The 20,576-nt window shown below is 48.4% G+C and overlaps 1 protein-coding gene across 1 annotated transcript in view; it reads right to left on the bottom strand.

The window, feature by feature from the left end:
- Positions 1-432: 432 nt before the first annotated feature.
- The window catches only part of LOC130319403 (centrosomal protein of 112 kDa-like), a gene marked incomplete at its 3' end in the record, with an annotated part of 46,004 nt that continues 25,860 nt past the window's right edge, over positions 433-20,576 (bottom strand). The window contains exons 4-7 of the mRNA XM_056552935.1: positions 19,846-19,997; positions 4,876-4,948; positions 4,640-4,717; positions 433-480 (exon numbers count right to left, since the gene is read on the bottom strand). Coding sequence (XP_056408910.1) covers positions 433-480; positions 4,640-4,717; positions 4,876-4,948; positions 19,846-19,997 — 351 coding nt within the window. The remainder of the gene's footprint in view (positions 481-4,639; positions 4,718-4,875; positions 4,949-19,845; positions 19,998-20,576) is intronic.

Raw genomic sequence — 20,576 nt, 5'->3', positions numbered from 1 at the left:
ATATATGATACAGGAGGTGACATCACTGCTCCCCAGATATCATATATATATATTATACAGGAGGTGACATCACTGCTCTCCAGATATCATATATATATTATACAGGAGGTGACATCACTGCTCTCCAGATATCATATATATATTATACAGGAGGTGACATCACTGCTCTCCAGATATCATATATATATTATACAGGAGGTGACATCACTGCTCTCCAGATATCATATATATATTATACAGGAGGTGACATCACTGCTCTCCAGATATCATATATATATATTATACAGGAGGTGACATCACTGCTCTCCAGATATCATATATATATTATACAGGAGGTGACATCACTGCTCTCCAGATATCATATATATATTATACAGGAGGTGACATCACTGCTCTCCAGATATCACATATATATATATATTATACACATACCGGGGTTAGAGGTGAGGGTTTGTCGCGCAGATATCTTGGATTCTCCACCTAGAGATGAAGCAGATTACACAGTGTTACTACGTTGGTCACTGACTAATCATATAATTTTTTTTTGCTCACACCACAACCCCCTCTATACTGTGTCAGGTCCTGGGTGACCTCCTATGTGTCAGCTGATGCCATTTTGGGTGTCCCCCACTTCACTAATCTCCAGAATGGTACGGCTGACATATATATGATGATAGAGGAGTGTGGGGGGGGGGGGGGGGATCAGACACCAATGATAGAGGAGTGTGTGTGTGGGGGGGTAGACACTGATGATAGAGGAGTGTGGGGGGGATCAGACACTGATGACAGAGGAGTGTGGGGGGGGATCAGACACCGATGATAGAGGAGTGTGGGGGGGATCAGACACCGATGATAGAGGAGTGTGGGGGGGGATCAGACGCTGATGATAGAGGAGTGTGGGGGGGGGGATCAGACACCAATGATAGAGGAGTGTGGGGGGGGATCAGACGCTGATGATAGAGGAGTGTGGGGGGGATCAGACACTGATGACAGAGGAGTGTGGGGGGGATCAGACACCGATGATAGAGGAGTGTGGGGGGGGGGTCAGACACCGATGATAGAGGAGTGTGGGGGGGTTCAGGATGATAGAGGAGTGTGGGGGGGGGGGGATCAGACACTGATGATAGAGGAGTGTGGGGGGGGGGGGTTCAGACACTGATGATAGAGGAGTGGGGGGGGGATCAGACACCAATGATAGAGGAGTGGGGGGGGTTCAGGATGATAGAGGAGTGTGGGGGGGGGGGATCAGACACAGATGATAGAGGAGTGTGGGGGGGGGATCAGACACTGATGACAGAGGAGTGTGGGGGGGGATCAGACACTGATGATAGAGGAGTGTGGGGGGGATCAGACACCGATGATAGAGGAGTGTGGGGGGGGATCAGACGCTGATGATAGAGGAGTGTGGGGGGGGGATCAGACACCGATGATAGAGGAGTGTGGGGGGGGGATCAGACGCTGATGATAGAGGAGTGTGGGGGGATCAGACGCTGATGATAGAGGAGTGTGGGGGGGATCAGACACTGATGACAGAGGAGTGTGTGTGGGGGGGGGGGGGGGGGTCAGACGCCGATGACAGAGGAGTGTGGGGGGGGGTTCAGGATGATAGAGGAGTGTGGGGGGGGGGATCAGACACTGATGACAGAGGAGTGTGGGGGGGATCAGACACCGATGATAGAGGAGTGTGGGGGGGGGGTCAGACACCGATGATAGAGGAGTGTGGGGGGGTTCAGGATGATAGAGGAGTGTGGGGGGGGGGATCAGACACTGATGATAGAGGAGTGTGGGGGGGATCAGACACCAATGATAGAGGAGTGTGGGGGGGGGTTCAGACACTGATGATAGAGGAGTGGGGGGGGGGATCAGACACCAATGATAGAGGAGTGGGGGGGGGTTCAGGATGATAGAGGAGTGTGGGGGGGGGGATCAGACACTGATGATAGAGGAGTGTGGGGGGGATCAGACACCAATGATAGAGGAGTGTGGAGGGGATCAGACACTGATGATAGAGGAGTGTGGGGGGGGGATCAGACACCAATGATAGAGGAGTGTGGGGGGGGGATCAGACACTGATGATAGAGGAGTGTGGGGGGGTTCAGGATGATAGAGGAGTGTGGGGGGGGGGATCAGACACTGATGATAGAGGAGTGTGGGGGGGATCAGACACCAATGATAGAGGAGTGTGGAGGGGATCAGACACTGATGATAGAGGAGTGTGGGGGGGGGGGGTCAGACACCAATGATAGAGGAGTGTGGGGGGGGGATCAGACACCAATGATAGAGGAGTGTGGGGGGGATCAGACACTGATGATAGAGGAGTGTGGGGGGGGATCAGACACCAATGATAGAGGAGTGTGGGGGGGGATCAGACACCAATGATAGAGGAGTGTGGGGGGGTTCAGACACCAATTATAGAGGTGTGTGAGGGGGGATCAGACGCTGATGATAGAGGAGTGTGGGGGGGATCAGACGCTGATGATAGAGTGTGGGGGGGATCAGACGCTGATGATAGAGGAGTGTGGGGGGGGATCAGACACTGATGATAGAGGAGTGGGGGGGGGGGGATCAGACACTGATGATAGAGGAGTGTGGGGGGGGATCAGACACTGATGATAGAGGAGTGTGGGGGGATCAGACACCAATGATAGAGGAGTGTGGGGGGGGGGTTCAGACACTGATGATAGAGGAGTGTGGGGGGGGGGGATCAGACACCAATGATAGAGGAGTGTGGGGGGGGGGGGGGGGTTCAGACACTGATGATAGAGGAGTGTGGGGGGGGGGATCAGACACCAATGATAGAGGAGTGTGGGGGGGGGTTCAGACACCAATGATAGAGGATTGTGGGGGGGGGGGGATCAGGAAGATAGAGGAGTGTGGGGGGGATCAGACACTGAAAATTCCTGCCACCAGGAGAGGCCGAGTCCTGGAGATCAGCGAGAAGATGTGTAGGGGGAGGATCCAGGCTGGGACCTGCGAGGGATACAATACTGCTGGAGTGTACAGAGCCCTCTGGGGGGCGCCAGCACTGTGTAGCAATACTCTGTCTACAAGTTCCTTATGTTTCAGCTGTACACAAAGTCTCCTCCAGAGCTGCACTCACTATTCTGCTGTTACATCATGTCCATCCTCCAGAGCTGCACTCACTATTCTGCTGTTACATCATGTCTATCCTCCAGAGCTGCACTAACTATTCTGCTGTTACATCATGTCTTATCCTCCAGAGCTGCACTCACTATTCTGCTGTTACATCATGTCTTATCCTCCAGAGCTGCACTCACTGTTCTGCTGTTACATCACGTCTTATCCTCCAGAGCTGCACTAACTATTCTGCTGTTACATCATGTCTTATCCTCCAGAGCTGCACTCACTATTCTGCTGTTACATCATGTCTTATCCTCCAGAGCTGAACTCACTATTCTGCTGTTACATCATGTCTTATCCTCCAGAGCTGAACTCACTATTCTGCTGTTACATCACATCTTATCCTCCACAGCTGCAGTCACTATTCTGCTGTTACATCAGGTCTTATCCTCCAGAGCTGCACTCACTATTCTGCTGTTACATCACGTCTTATCCTCCAGAGCTGCACTCACTATTCTGCTGTTACATCACGTCTTATCCTCCAGAGCTGCACTCACTATTCTGTTGTTACATCATGTCTTATCCTCCAGAGCTGCACTCACTATTCTGCTGTTACATCATGTCTTATCCTCCAGAGCTGCACTCACTATTCTGCTGTTATATCATGTCTTATCCTCCACAGCTGCAGTCACTACTCTGCTGTTACATCATGTCTTATGCTCCAGAGCTGTACTCACTATTCTGCTGTTACATCATGTCTTATCCTCCAGTGCTGCACTCACTATTCTGCTGTTACATCATGTCTTATCCTCCAGAGCCGCCCTCACTATTCTGCTGTTACATCATGTCTATCCTCCAGAGCTGCACTCACTATTCTCCTGTTACATCATGTCTTATCCTCCAGAGCTGCAGTCACTACTCTGCTGTTACATCATGTCTTATCCTCCAGAGCTGCACTCACTACTCTGCTGTTACATCATGTCTTATCCTCCAGAGCTGCACTCACTATTCTGCTGTTACATCACGTCTTATCCTCCAGAGCTGCACTCACTATTCTGCTGTTACATCACGTCTTATCCTCCAGAGCTGCACTCACTATTCTGCTGTTACATCATGTCTTATCCTCCACAGCTGCACTCACTATTCTGCTGTTACATCACATCTTATCCTTCAGAGCTGCACTCACTACTCTGCTGTTACATCATGTCTTATCCTCCAGAGCTGCACTCACTACTCTGCTGTTACATCATGTCTTATCCTCCAGAGCTGCACTCACTATTCTGCTGTTACATCAGGTCTTATCCTCCAGAGCTGCACTCACTATTCTGCTGTTACATCATGTCTTATCCTCCAGAGCTGCACTCACTATTCTGCTGTTACATCAGGTCTTATCCTCCAGAGCTGCACTCACTATTCTGCTGTTACATCATGTCTTATCCTCCACAGCTGCGCTCACTACTCTGCTGTTACACATTGTCTTATCCTCTAGAGCTGCACTCAGTATTCTTCTTGATGTGAGTGGGGGAGTGTCAGGTGACTATTATAGGGTAGACGTTACCCCCAGGTTCCAGCGGGTCAGTACGCCGTCCAGGTCGCTGTCATCATGACTGACTAGGAGCCGCTTCCCATGATCCCCCTAAAGCCAAATGACAAGGAACCAAGTAAATGTAGAGAATAAAAGAAAAGACCGGCAGAGAAGATGAAATGTAATGTCATGTGAGAGTACAACCGGGGGCCATAGAGCACCCCCTGCAGACCACCCGTCCCCCATAGTCAGGACATGTCCGGACTTACCTTACGGGGTGGATTTATCTCGGTGCGAAGCCTCGGGCTCAGGGACCTCATCCGGGTGTACGAGCGCCGGAGCCTACAAGACACAAACATAACGTGTGATTAGACGGAGGACCCCCATAACATCACAGAGGAGGACCCCCATAACATCACACAGAGGACTCCCCCATAACATCACACAGAGGACTCCCATAACATCACAGGGGAGGACCCCCATAACATCACACAGAGGACTCCCATAACATCACACAGAGGACCCCCATAACATTACACAGAGGACTCCCCCATAACATCACACAGGTGGACTCCCATAACATCACACGGGTGGACTCCCATAACATCACACGGGTGGACTCCCATAACATCACACAGAGGACTCCCATAACATCACACAGAGGACCCCCATAACATCACACAAAGGACTCCCCCATAACATTACACAGAGGACCCCCATAACATCACACAGAGGACTCCCCCATAACATTACACAGAGCACTCCCATAACATCACAGGGGAGGACTCCCCCATAACATCACACAGAGGACTCCATAACATCACACAGAGGACTCCCATAACATCACACAGAGGACTCCCCCATAACATCACACAGAGGACTCCCCCATAACATTACACAGAGCACTCCCATAACATCACAGGGGAGGACTCCCCCATAACATCACACAGAGGACTCCATAACATCACACAGAGGACCCCCATAACATCACACAGAGGACTCCCATAACATCACAGGGGAGGACTCCCCCATAACATCACACAGAGGACTCCATAACATCACACAGAGGACTCCCATAACATCACACAGAGGACTCCCCCATAACATCACACAGAGGACTCCCCCATAACATCACACAGAGGACCCCCATAACATCACACAGAGGACTCCCCCATAACATCACAGGGGAGGACTCCCCCATAACATCACACAGAGGACTCCCCCATAACATCACACAGAGGACTCCCATAACATCACACAGAGGACTCCCATAACATCACAGGGGAGGACCCCCATAACATCACAGGGGAGGACTCCCCCATAACATCACACAGAGGACTCCCCCATAACATCACACGGGTGGACTCCCATAACATCACACAGAGGACTCCCATAACATCACACAGAGGACCCCCATAACATCACACAAAGGACTCCCCCATAACATCACACAGAGCACTCCCATAACATCACAGGGGAGGACTCCCCCATAACATCACACAGAGGACTCCATAACATCACACAGAGGACTCCCCCATAACATCACACAGAGGACTCCCCCATAACATCACACAGAGGACTCCCCCATAACATCACACAGAGGACCCCCATAACATCACACGGGAGGACTCCCCCATAACATCACAGGGGAGGACTCCCCCATAACATCACACGGGAGGACTCCCCCATAACATCACACAGAGGACTCCCCCATAACATCACACAGAGGACTCCCATAACATCACACAGAGGACTCCCATAACATCACACAGAGGACTCCCATAACATCACACAGAGGACCCCCATAACATCACACAAAGGACTCCCCCATAACATCACACAGAGCACTCCCATAACATCACAGGGGAGGACCCCCATAACATCACAGGGGAGGACTCCCCCATAACATCACACAGAGGACTCCATAACATCACACAGAGGACTCCCATAACATCACACAGAGGACTCCCCCATAACATCACACAGAGGACTCCCCCATAACATCACACAGAGGACTCCCATAACATCACACAGAGGACTCCCATAACATCACACAGAGGACTCCCATAACATCACACAGAGGACTCCCATAACATCACACAGAGGACTCCCATAACATCACACAGAGGACCCCCATAACATCACAGGGGAGGACCCCCATAACATCACACAGAGGACCCCCATAACATCACACAGAGGACTCCCATAACATCACACAGAGGACTCCCATAACATCACACAGAGGACCCCCATAACATCACACAGAGGACTCCCCATAACATCACACAGAGGACTCCCATAACATCACACAGAGGACTCCCATAACATCACACAGAGGACTCCCATAACATCACACAGAGGACCCCCATAACATCACACAGAGGACCCCCATAACATCACAGGGGAGGACCCCCATAACATCACAGGGGAGGACCCCCATAACATCACACAGAGGACTTCCCCATAACATCACACAGAAGACTCCCCATAACATCACACAGAGGACTCCCCATAACATCACACAGAGGACTCCCATAACATCACAGGGGAGGACTCCCCCATAACATCACACAGAGGACTCCCATAACATCACACAGAGGACTCCCCCATAACATCACACAGAGGACTCCCCATAACATCACACAGAGGACTCCCCCATAACATCACACAGAGGACCCCCATAACATCACACAGAGGACTCCCCCATAACATCACAGGGGAGGACTCCCCCATAACATCACACGGGAGGACTCCCCCATAACATCACACAGAGGACTCCCCCATAACATCACACAGAGGACTCCCATAACATCACACAGAGGACTCCCATAACATCACACAGAGGACTCCCATAACATCACACAGAGGACCCCCATAACATCACAGGGGAGGACCCCCATAACATCACACAGAGGACCCCCATAACATCACACAGAGGACTCCCATAACATCACACAGAGGACTCCCATAACATCACACAGAGGACTCCCATAACATCACACAGAGGACCCCCATAACATCACACAGAGGACTCCCCCATAACATCACACAGAGGACTCCCCCATAACATCACACAGAGGACTCCCATAACATCACACAGAGGACTCCCATAACATCACACAGAGGACCCCCATAACATCACACAGAGGACCCCCATAACATCACAGGGGAGGACCCCCATAACATCACAGGGGAGGACCCCCATAACATCACAGGGGAGGACCCCCATAACATCACAGGGGAGGACCCCCATAACATCACACAGAGGACTTCCCCATAACATCACACAGAAGACTCCCCCATAACATCACACAGAGGACTCCCATAACATCACACAGAGGACTCCCCCATAACATCACACAGAGGACTCCCCCATAACATCACACAGAGGACTCCCATAACATCACAGGGGAGGACTCCCCCATAACATCACACAGAGGACTCCCATAACATCACACAGAGGACTCCCATAACATCACACAGAGGACTCCATAACATCACACAGAGGACTCCCATAACATCACACAGAGGACTCCCATAACATCACACAGAGGACTCCCCATAACATCACACAGAGGACTCCCCCATAACATCACACAGAGGACCCCCATAACATCACACAGAGGACTCCCCCATAACATCACAGGGGAGGACTCCCCCATAACATCACACGGGAGGACTCCCCCATAACATCACACAGAGGACTCCCCCATAACATCACACAGAGGACTCCCATAACATCACACAGAGGACTCCCATAACATCACACAGAGGACTCCCATAACATCACACAGAGGACTCCCATAACATCACACAGAGGACCCCCATAACATCACACAAAGGACTCCCCCATAACATCACACAGAGCACTCCCATAACATCACAGGGGAGGACCCCCATAACATCACACAGAGGACTCCATAACATCACACAGAGGACTCCCCCATAACATCACACAGAGGACTCCCCCATAACATCACACAGAGGACTCCCATAACATCACACAGAGGACTCCCATAACATCACACAGAGGACTCCCCCATAACATCACACAGAGGACTCCCATAACATCACACAGAGGACTCCCATAACATCACACAGAGGACTCCCATAACATCACACAGAGGACTCCCATAACATCACACAGAGGACCCCCATAACATCACACAGAGGACCCCCATAACATCACAGGGGAGGACCCCCATAACATCACAGGGGAGGACCCCCATAACATCACAGGGGAGGACCCCCATAACATCACACAGAGGACTCCCCATAACATCACACAGAGGACTCCCCCATAACATCACACAGAGGACTCCCCCATAACATCACACAGAGGACTCCCCCATAACATCACACAGAGGACTCCCATAACATCACAGGGGAGGACTCCCCCATAACATCACACAGAGGACTCCCCCATAACATCACACAGAGGACTCCCATAACATCACACAGAGGACTCCATAATATCACACAGAGGACTCCCATAACATCACACAGAGGACTCCCATAACATCACACAGAGGACTCCCATAACATCACACAGAGGACTCCCCCATAACATCACACAGAGGACTCCCCCATAACATCACACAGAGGACTCCCATAACATCACACAGAGGACTCCCATAACATCACACAGAGGACTCCATAACATCACACAGAGGACTCCCATAACATCACACAGAGGACCCCCATAACATCACAGGGGAGGACTCCCCCATAACATCACACAGAGGACTCCATAACATCACACAGAGGACTCCATAACATCACACAGAGGACTCCCATAACATCACACAGAGGACTCCCCCATAACATCACACAGAGGACTCCCCCATAACATCACACAGAGGACCCCCATAACATCACACAGAGGACTCCCCCATAACATCACAGGGGAGGACTCCCCCATAACATCACACAGAGGACTCCCCCATAACATCACACAGAGGACTCCCATAACATCACACAGAGGACTCCCATAACATCACACAGAGGACTCCCATAACATCACACAGAGGACCCCCATAACATCACACAAAGGACTCCCCCATAACATCACACAGAGCACTCCCATAACATCACAGGGGAGGACCCCCATAACATCACAGGGGAGGACTCCCCCATAACATCACACAGAGGACTCCATAACATCACACAGAGGACTCCCATAACATCACACAGAGGACTCTCCCATAACATCACACAGAGGACTCCCCCATAACATCACACAGAGGACTCCCCATAACATCACACAGAGGACTCCCCCATAACATCACACAGAGGACTCCCCCATAACATCACACAGAGGACTCCCCCATAACATCACAAAGAGGACTCCCCCATAACATCACACAGAGGACTCCCCCATAACATCACACAGAGGACTCCCATAACATCACACAGAGGACTCCCATAACATCACACAGAGGACTCCCATAACATCACACAGAGGACCCCCATAACATCACACAGAGGACTCCATAACATCACACAGAGGACTCCATAACATCACACAGAGGACTCCATAACATCACACAGAGGACTCCCATAACATCACACAGAGGACCCCCATAACATCACAGGGGAGGACTCCCCCATAACATCACACAGAGGACTCCATAACATCACACAGAGGACTCCCATAACATCACACAGAGGACTCCACCATAACATCACACAGAGGACTCCCCCATAACATCACACAGAGGACCCCCATAACATCACACAGAGGACTCCCCATAACATCACACAGAGGACTCCCCCATAACATCACACAGAGGACTCCCCCATAACATCACACAGAGGACTCCCATAACATCACACAGAGGACTCCCATAACATCACACAGAGGACTCCCATAACATCACACAGAGGACCCCCATAACATCACACAAAGGACTCCCCCATAACATCACACAGAGCACTCCCATAACATCACAGGGGAGGACCCCCATAACATCACAGGGGAGGACTCCCCCATAACATCACACAGAGGACTCCATAACATCACACAGAGGACTCCCATAACATCACACAGAGGACTCCCATAACATCACACAGAGGACCCCCATAACATCACACAGAGGACTCCCCCATAACATCACACAGAGGACTCCCATAACATCACACAGAGGACTCCCATAACATCACACAGAGGACTCCCATAACATCACACAGAGGACTCCCATAACATCACACAGAGGACTCCCATAACACAGAGGACTCCCCCATAACATCACACAGAGGACTCCCCCATAACATCACACAGAGGACTCCCCCATAACATCACACAGAGGACTCCCCCATAACATCACACAGAGGACTCCCCCATAACATCACACAGAGGACTCCCCCATAACATCACACAGAGGACTCCCCCATAACATCACACAGAGGACTCCCATAACATCACAGGGGAGGACTCCCATAACATCACACAGAGGACTCCATAACATCACACAGAGGACTCCCATAACATCACACAGAGGACTCCCCCATAACATCACACAGAGGACTCCCCCATAACATCACACAGAGGACTCCCATAACATCACACAGAGGACCCCCATAAGATCACACAGAGGACTCCATAACATCACACAGAGGACTCCCATAACATCACACAGAGGACTCCCCCATAACATCACACAGAGGACTCCCCCATAACATCACACAGAGGACTCCCCCATAACATCACACAGAGGACTCCCATAACATCACAGGGGAGGACTCCCCCATAACATTACACAGAGGACTCCCATAACATCACACAGAGGACCCCCATAACATCACACAGAGGACTCCCCCATAACATCACTTCTAATCTCCTATCATACAATGTATCACTCCCATCATCCCTGACCCCAGGAGATCACAATCTAATCTATCATACAATGTATCACTCCCATCATCCCTGACCCCAGGAGATCACAATCTAATCTCCTATCACATACAATGTATCACTCCCATCATCCCTGACCCCAGGAGATCACAATCTAATCTCCTATCATACAATGTATCACTCCCATCATCCCTGACCCCAGGAGATCACAATCTAATCTATCATACAATGTATCACTCCCATCATCCCTGACCCCAGGAGATCACAATCTAATCTCCTATCATACAATGTATCACTCCCATCATCCCTGACCCCAGGAGATCACAATCTAATCTCCTATCATACAATGTATCACTCCCATCATCCCTGACCCCAGGAGATCACAATCTAATCTCCTATCATACAATGTATCACTCCCATCATCCCTGACCCCAGGAGATCACAATCTAATCTCCTATCACATACAATGTATCACTCCCATCATCCCTGACCCCAGGAGCTCACAATCTAATCTCCTATCACATACAATGTATCACTCCCATCATCCCTGACCCCAGGAGATCACAATCTAATCTCCTATCATACAATGTATCACTCCCATCATCCCTGACCCCAGGAGATCACAATCTAATCTATCACATACAATGTATCACTCCCATCATCCCTGACCCCAGGAGATCACAATCTAATCTCCTATCATACAATGTATCACTCCCATCATCCCTGACCCCAGGAGATCACAATCTAATCTCCTATCATACAATGTATCACTCCCATCATCCCTGACCCCAGGAGATCACAATCTAATCTCCTATCATACAATGTATCACTCCCATCATCCCTGACCCCAGGAGCTCACAATCTAATCTCTTATCATACAATGTATCACTCCCATCATCCCTGACCCCAGGAGATCACAATCTAATCTCCTATCATACAATGTATCACTCCCATCATCCCTGACCCCAGGAGATCACAATCTAATCTCCTATCATACAATGTATCACTCCCATCATCCCTGACCCCAGGAGATCACAATCTAATCTCCTATCACATACAATGTATCACTCCCATCATCCCTGACCCCAGGAGATTTCAATCTAATCTCCTATCATACAATGTATCACTCCCATCATCCCTGACCCCAGGAGATCACAATCTAATCTCCTGTCACACAATGTATCACTCCCATCATCCCTGACCACAGGAGATCACAATCTAATCTCCTATCATACAATGTATCACTCCCATCATCCCTGACCACAGGAGCTCACAATCTAATATCCTATCATACAATGTATCACTCCCATCATCCCTGACCCCAGGAGATCACAATCTAATCTCCTATCACATACAATGTATCACTCCCATCATCCCTGACCCCAGGAGATCACAATCTAATCTATCATACAATGTATCACTCCCATCATCTCTGACCTCAGGAGATCACAATCTAATCTCCTATCATTCAATGTATCACTCCCATCATCCCTGACCCCAGGAGCTCACAATCTAATCTATCATACAATGTATCACTCCCATCATCCTTGACCCCAGGAGATCACAATCTAATCTCCTATCACATACAATGTATCACTCCCATCATCCCTGACCCCAGGAGATCACAATCTAATCTCCTATCATACAATGTATCACTCCCATCATCCCTGACCCCAGGAGCTCACAATCTAATCTCCTATCATACAATGTATCACTCCCATCATCCCTGACCCCAGGAGATCACAATCTAATCTCCTATCATACAATGTATCACTCCCATCATCCCTGACCCCAGGAGATCACAATCTAATCTCCTATCATACAATGTATCACTCCCATCATCCCTGACCCCAGGAGATCACAATCTAATCTCCTATCATACAATGTATCACTCCCATCATCCCTGACCCCAGGAGATCACAATCTAATCTCCTATCACATACAATGTATCACTCCCATCATCCCTGACCCCAGGAGATCACAATCTAATCTCCTATCACATACAATGTATCACTCCCATCATCCCTGACCCCAGGAGCTCACAATCTAATCTATCATACAATGTATCACTCCCATCATCCCTGACCCCAGGAGATCACAATCTAATCTCCTATCATACAATGTATCACTCCCATCATCCCTGACCCCAGGAGATCACAATCTAATCTCCTATCACATACAATGTATCACTCCCATCATCCCTGACCCCAGGAGATCACAATCTAATCTCCTATCACATACAATGTATCACTCCCATCATCCCTGACCCCAGGAGCTCACAATCTAATCTCCTATCATACAATGTATCACTCCCATCATCCCTGACCCCAGGAGATCACAATCTAATCTCCTATCATACAATGTATCACTCCCATCATCCCTGACCCCAGGAGCTCACAATCTAATCTCCTATCACATACAATGTATCACTCCCATCATCCCTGACCCCAGGAGATCACAATCTAATCTCCTATCATACAATGTATCACTCCCATCATCCCTGACCCAGGAGATCACAATCTAATCTCCTATCATACAATGTATCACTCCCATCATCCCTGACCCCAGGAGCTCACAATCTAATCTCCTATCATACAATGTATCACTCCCATCATCCCTGACCCCAGGAGATCACAATCTAATCTCCTATCATACAATGTATCACTCCCATCATCCCTGACCCCAGGAGATCACAATCTAATCTCCTATCACATACAATGTATCACTCCCATCATCCCTGACCCCAGGAGCTCACAATCTAATCTCCTATCATACAATGTATCACTCCCATCATCCCTGACCCCAAGAGATCACAATCTAATCTCCTATCATACAATGTATCACTCCCATAATCCCTGACCCCAGGAGATCACAATCTAATCTCCTATCATACAATGTATCACTCCCATCATCCCTGACCCCAGGAGATCACAATCTAATCTCCTATCACATACAATGTATCACTCCCATCATCCCTGACCCCAGGAGATCACAATCTAATCTCCTATCATACAATGTATCACTCCCATCATCCCTGACCCCAGGAGATCACAATCTAATCTCCTATCATACAATGTATCACTCCCATCATCCCTGACCCCAGGAGATCACAATCTAATCTCCTATCATACAATGTATCACTCCCATCATCCCTGACCCCAGGAGATCACAATCTAATCTATCACATACAATGTATCACCCCCATCATCCCTGACCCCAGGAGATCACAATCTAATCTCCTATCATACAATGTATCACTCCCATAATCCCTGACCCCAGGAGATCACAATCTAATCTATCATACAATGTATCACTCCCATCATCCCTGACCCCAGGAGGTCACAATCTAATCTCCTATCATACAATGTATCACTCCCATCATCCCTGACCCCAGGAGATCACAATCTAATCTCCTATCATACAATGTATCACTCCCATCATCCCTGACCCCAGGAGATCACAATCTAATCTCCTATCATACAATGTATCACTCCCATCATCCCTGACCCCAGGAGATCACAATCTAATCTCCTATCATACAATGTATCACTCCCATCATCCCTGACCCCAGGAGATCACAATCTAATCTCCTATCACATACAATGTATCACTCACATCATCCCTGACCCCAGGAGATCACAATCTAATCTATCATACAATGTATCACTCCCATCATCCCTGACCCCAGGAGATCACAATCTAATCTATCATACAATGTATCACTCCCATCATCCCTGACCCCAGGAGCTCACAATCTAATCTCCTATCATACAATGTATCACTCCCATCATCCCTGACCCCAGGAGCTCACAATCTAATCTCCTATCATACAATGTATCACTCCCATCATCCCTGACCCCAGGAGATCACAATCTAATCTCCTATCATACAATGTATCACTCCCATCATCCCTGACCCCAGGAGCTCACAATCTAATCTCCTATCACATACAATGTATCACTCCCATCATCCCTGACCCCAGGAGATCACAATCTAATCTCCTATCATACAATGTATCACTCCCATCATCCCTGACCCCAGGAGATCACAATCTAATCTCCTATCATACAATGTATCACTCCCATCATCCCTGACCCCAGGAGATCACAATCTAATCTATCATACAATGTATCACTCCCATCATCCCTGACCCCAGGAGATCACAATCTAATCTCCTATCATACAATGTATCACTCCCATCATCCCTGACCCCAGGAGCTCACAATCTAATCTCCTATCATACAATGTATCACTCCCATCATCCCTGACCCCAGGAGATCACAATCTAATCTCCTATCATACAATGTATCACTCCCATCATCCCTGACCCCAGGAGCTCACAATCTAATCTCCTATCACATACAATGTATCACTCCCATCATCCCTGACCCCAGGAGATCACAATCTAATCTCCTATCATACAATGTATCACTCCCATCATCCCTGACCCAGTCACAATCTAATCTCCTATCATACAATGTATCACTCCCATCATCCCTGACCCCAGGAGATCACAATCTAATCTCCTATCACATACAATGTATCACTCCCATCATCCCTGACCCCAGGAGATTTCAATCTAATCTCCTATCATACAATGTATCACTCCCATCATCCCTGACCCCAGGAGATCACAATCTAATCTCCTGTCACACAATGTATCACTCCCATCATCCCTGACCCCAGGAGATCACAATCTAATCTCCTATCATACAATGTATCACTCCCATCATCCCTGACCCCAGGAGATCACAATCTAATCTCCTATCACATACAATGTATCACTCCCATCATCCCTGACCCCAGGAGATCACAATCTAATCTCCTATCATACAATGTATCACTCCCATCATCCCTGACCACAGGAGATCACAATCTAATCTCCTATCATACAATGTATCACTCCCATCATCCCTGACCACAGGAGCTCACAATCTAATATCCTATCATACAATGTATCACTCCCATCATCCCTGACCCCAGGAGATCACAATCTAATCTCCTATCACATACAATGTATCACTCCCATCATCCCTGACCCCAGGAGATCAAAATCTAATCTATCATACAATGTATCACTCCCATCATCTCTGACCTCAGGAGATCACAATCTAATCTCCTATCATTCAATGTATCACTCCCATCATCCCTGACCCCAGGAGCTCACAATCTAATCTATCATACAATGTATCACTCCCATCATCCTTGACCCCAGGAGATCACAATCTAATCTCCTATCACATACAATGTATCACTCCCATCATCCCTGACCCCAGGAGATCACAATCTAATCTCCTATCACATACAATGTATCACTCCCATCATCCCTGACCCCAGGAGATCACAATCTAATCTCCTATCACATACAATGTATCACTCCCATCATCCCTGACCCCAGGAGCTCACAATCTAATCTATCATACAATGTATCACTCCCATCATCCCTGACCCCAGGAGATCACAATCTAATCTCCTATCATACAATGTATCACTCCCATCATCCCTGACCCCAGGAGATCACAATCTAATCTCCTATCACATACAATGTATCACTCCCATCATCCCTGACCCCAGGAGATCACAATCTAATCTATCATACAATGTATCACTCCCATCATCCCCAGAGCTCACAATCTAATCTCCTATCATACAATGTATCACTCCCATCATCCCTGACCCCCAGGAGATCACAATCTAATCTCCTATCATACAATGTATCACTCCCATCATCCCTGACCCCAGGAGCTCACAATCTAATCTCCTATCACATACAATGTATCACTCCCATCATCCCTGACCCCAGGAGATCACAATCTAATCTCCTATCATACAATGTATCACTCCCATCATCCCTGACCCAGGAGATCACAATCTAATCTCCTATCATACAATGTATCACTCCCATCATCCCTGACCCCAGGAGATCACAATCTAATCTCCTATCATACAATGTATCACTCCCATCATCCCTGACCCCAGGAGATCACAATCTAATCTATCATACAATGTATCACTCCCATCATCCCTGACCCCAGGAGGTCACAATCTAATCTCCTATCATACAATGTATCACTCCCATCATCCCTGACCCCAGGAGATCACAATCTAATCTCCTATCATACAATGTATCACTCCCATCATCCCTGACCCCAGGAGATCACAATCTAATCTCCTATCACATACAATGTATCACTCCCATCATCCCTGACCCCAGGAGATCACAATCTAATCTATCATACAATGTATCACTCCCATCATCCCCAGAGCTCACAATCTAATCTCCTATCATACAATGTATCACTCCCATCATCCCTGACCCCCAGGAGATCACAATCTAATCTCCTATCATACAATGTATCACTCCCATCATCCCTGACCCCAGGAGCTCACAATCTAATCTCCTATCACATACAATGTATCACTCCCATCATCCCTGACCCCAGGAGATCACAATCTAATCTCCTATCATACAATGTATCACTCCCATCATCCCTGACCCAGGAGATCACAATCTAATCTCCTATCATACAATGTATCACTCCCATAATCCCTGACCCCAGGAGATCACAATCTAATCTATCATACAATGTATCACTCCCATCATCCCTGACCCCAGGAGATCACAATCTAATCTCCTATCACATACAATGTATCACTCCCATCATCCCTGACCCCAGGAGATCACAATCTAATCTCCTATCATACAATGTATCACTCCCATCATCCCTGACCCCAGGAGATCACAATCTAATCTCCTATCACATACAATGTATCACTCCCATCATCCCTGACCCCAGGAGGTCACAATCTAATCTCCTATCATACAATGTATCACTCCCATCATCCCTGACCCCAGGAGATCACAATCTAATCTCCTATCATACAATGTATCACTCCCATCATCCCTGACCCCAGGAGATCACAATCTAATCTCCTATCATACAATGTATCACTCCCATCATCCCTGACCCCAGGAGCTCACAATCTAATCTCCTATCATACAATGTATCACTCCCATCATCCCTGACCCCAGGAGATCACAATCTAATCTCCTATCATACAATGTATCACTCCCATCATCCCTGACCCCAGGAGATCACAATCTAATCTCCTATCATACAATGTATCACTCCCATCATCCCTGACCCCAGGAGATCACAATCTAATCTCCTATCATACAATGTATCACTCCCATCATCCCTGACCCCAGGAGATCACAATCTAATCTATCATACAATGTATCACTCCCATCATCCCTGACCCCAGGAGATCACAATCTAATCTATCATACAATGTATCACTCCCATCATCCCTGACCCCAGGAGCTCACAATCTAATCTCCTATCATACAATGTATCACTCCCATCATCCCTGACCCCAGGAGCTCACAATCTAATCTCCTATCATACAATGTATCACTCCCATCATCCCTGACCCCAGGAGATCACAATCTAATCTCCTATCATACAATGTATCACTCCCATCATCCCTGACCCCAGGAGCTCACAATCTAATCTCCTATCACATACAATGTATCACTCCCATCATCTATATAGGGTTAGGCCAACCGCCTGTACAGACTGGATCGGCCCTTTAAGGCGTGCTGCACAGACTGGATCGGCCCTTTAAGGCGTGCTGCACAGACTGGATCGGCCCTTTAAGGCGTGCTGCACAGACTGGACCGGCCCTTTAAGGCGTGCTGCACGGACTGGACCGGCCCTTTAAGGCGTGCTGCACAGACTGGACCGGCCCTTTAAGGCGTGCTGCACAGACTGGACCGGCCCTTTAAGGCGTGCTGCACAGACTGGACCGGCCCTTTAAGGCGTGCTGCACAGACTGGACCGGCCCTTTAAGGCGTGCTGCACAGACTGGACCGGCCCTTTAAGGCGTGCTGCACAGACTGGACCGGCCCTTTAAGGCGTGCTGCACAGACTGGACCGGCCCTTTAAGGCGTGCTGCACAGACTGGACCGGCCCTTTAAGGCGTGCTGCACAGACTGGACCGGCCCTTCAAGGCGTGCTGCACAGACTGGACCGGCCCTTTAAGGCGTGCTGCACAGACTGGATCGGCCCTTTAAGGCGTGCTGCACAGACTGGATCGGCCCTTTAAGGCGCGCTGCACAGACTGAACCGGCCCTTTAAGGCGTGCTGCACAGACTGGACCGGCCCTTTAAGGCGTGCTGCACAGACTGGACCGGCCCTTTAAGGCGTGCTGCACGGTGTTCGCTGAGCACAATGAATGGACATAGGATAAAGTCGTCAGGATGTAACGGATCGGAGAGTGTTCACAGGAGGAGCGGGGGCGGCCTGCTGTACACCCCTCAGAGATACAGGGGGGAGTCCACCAGCTTTACACTGCACAGTCAGTACACAGAGAGAACACTTACCTGTCCGGTGAAGTGATGGACGTTGCCTCCTCCTGCGGTAACAACTTAGAGAAGTCATCATTACCTTCCAGCTCCCCCTGCACCCAGTCCGGCAATCCCCCCGAACCAGAGGCGCGAAACCGCGGAGCATTGGGCTCATCAAAATAGATGGACTGCAAAACAAGACAAGAAGGAGATCAGAGACACCATACACTGTATACAGGCGGTATTATATATATATACTGCACCATACACTGTATACAGACGGTATTATATATATATACTGCACCATACACTGCATACAGGCGGTATTATATAAATATACTGCACCATACACTGTATACAGACGGTATTATATATATATACTGCACCATACACTGTATACAGGCGGTATTATATATATATACTGCACCATACACTGTATACAGACGGTATTATATATATATACTGCACCATACACTGTATACAGGCGGTATTATATAAATATACTGCACCATACACTGTATACAGACGGTATTATATATATATACTGCACCATACACTGTATACAGGCGATATTATATATATATATATACTGCACCATACACTGCATACAGGCGGTATTATATAAATATACTGCACCATACACTGTATACAGACGGTATTATATATATATACTGCACCATACACTGTATACAGGCGGTATTATATATATATACTGCACCATACACTGCATACAGGCGGTATTATATATATACACTGCACCGTACACT

This window comes from Hyla sarda, unplaced genomic scaffold, assembly GCF_029499605.1.
Source record: "Hyla sarda isolate aHylSar1 unplaced genomic scaffold, aHylSar1.hap1 scaffold_2125, whole genome shotgun sequence".
Classification (NCBI taxonomy): Eukaryota; Metazoa; Chordata; class Amphibia; order Anura; family Hylidae; genus Hyla; species Hyla sarda.
The sequence above is the reverse complement of the archived record's forward strand: the minus strand, read 5'-3'. Positions and strand labels throughout refer to the sequence as shown.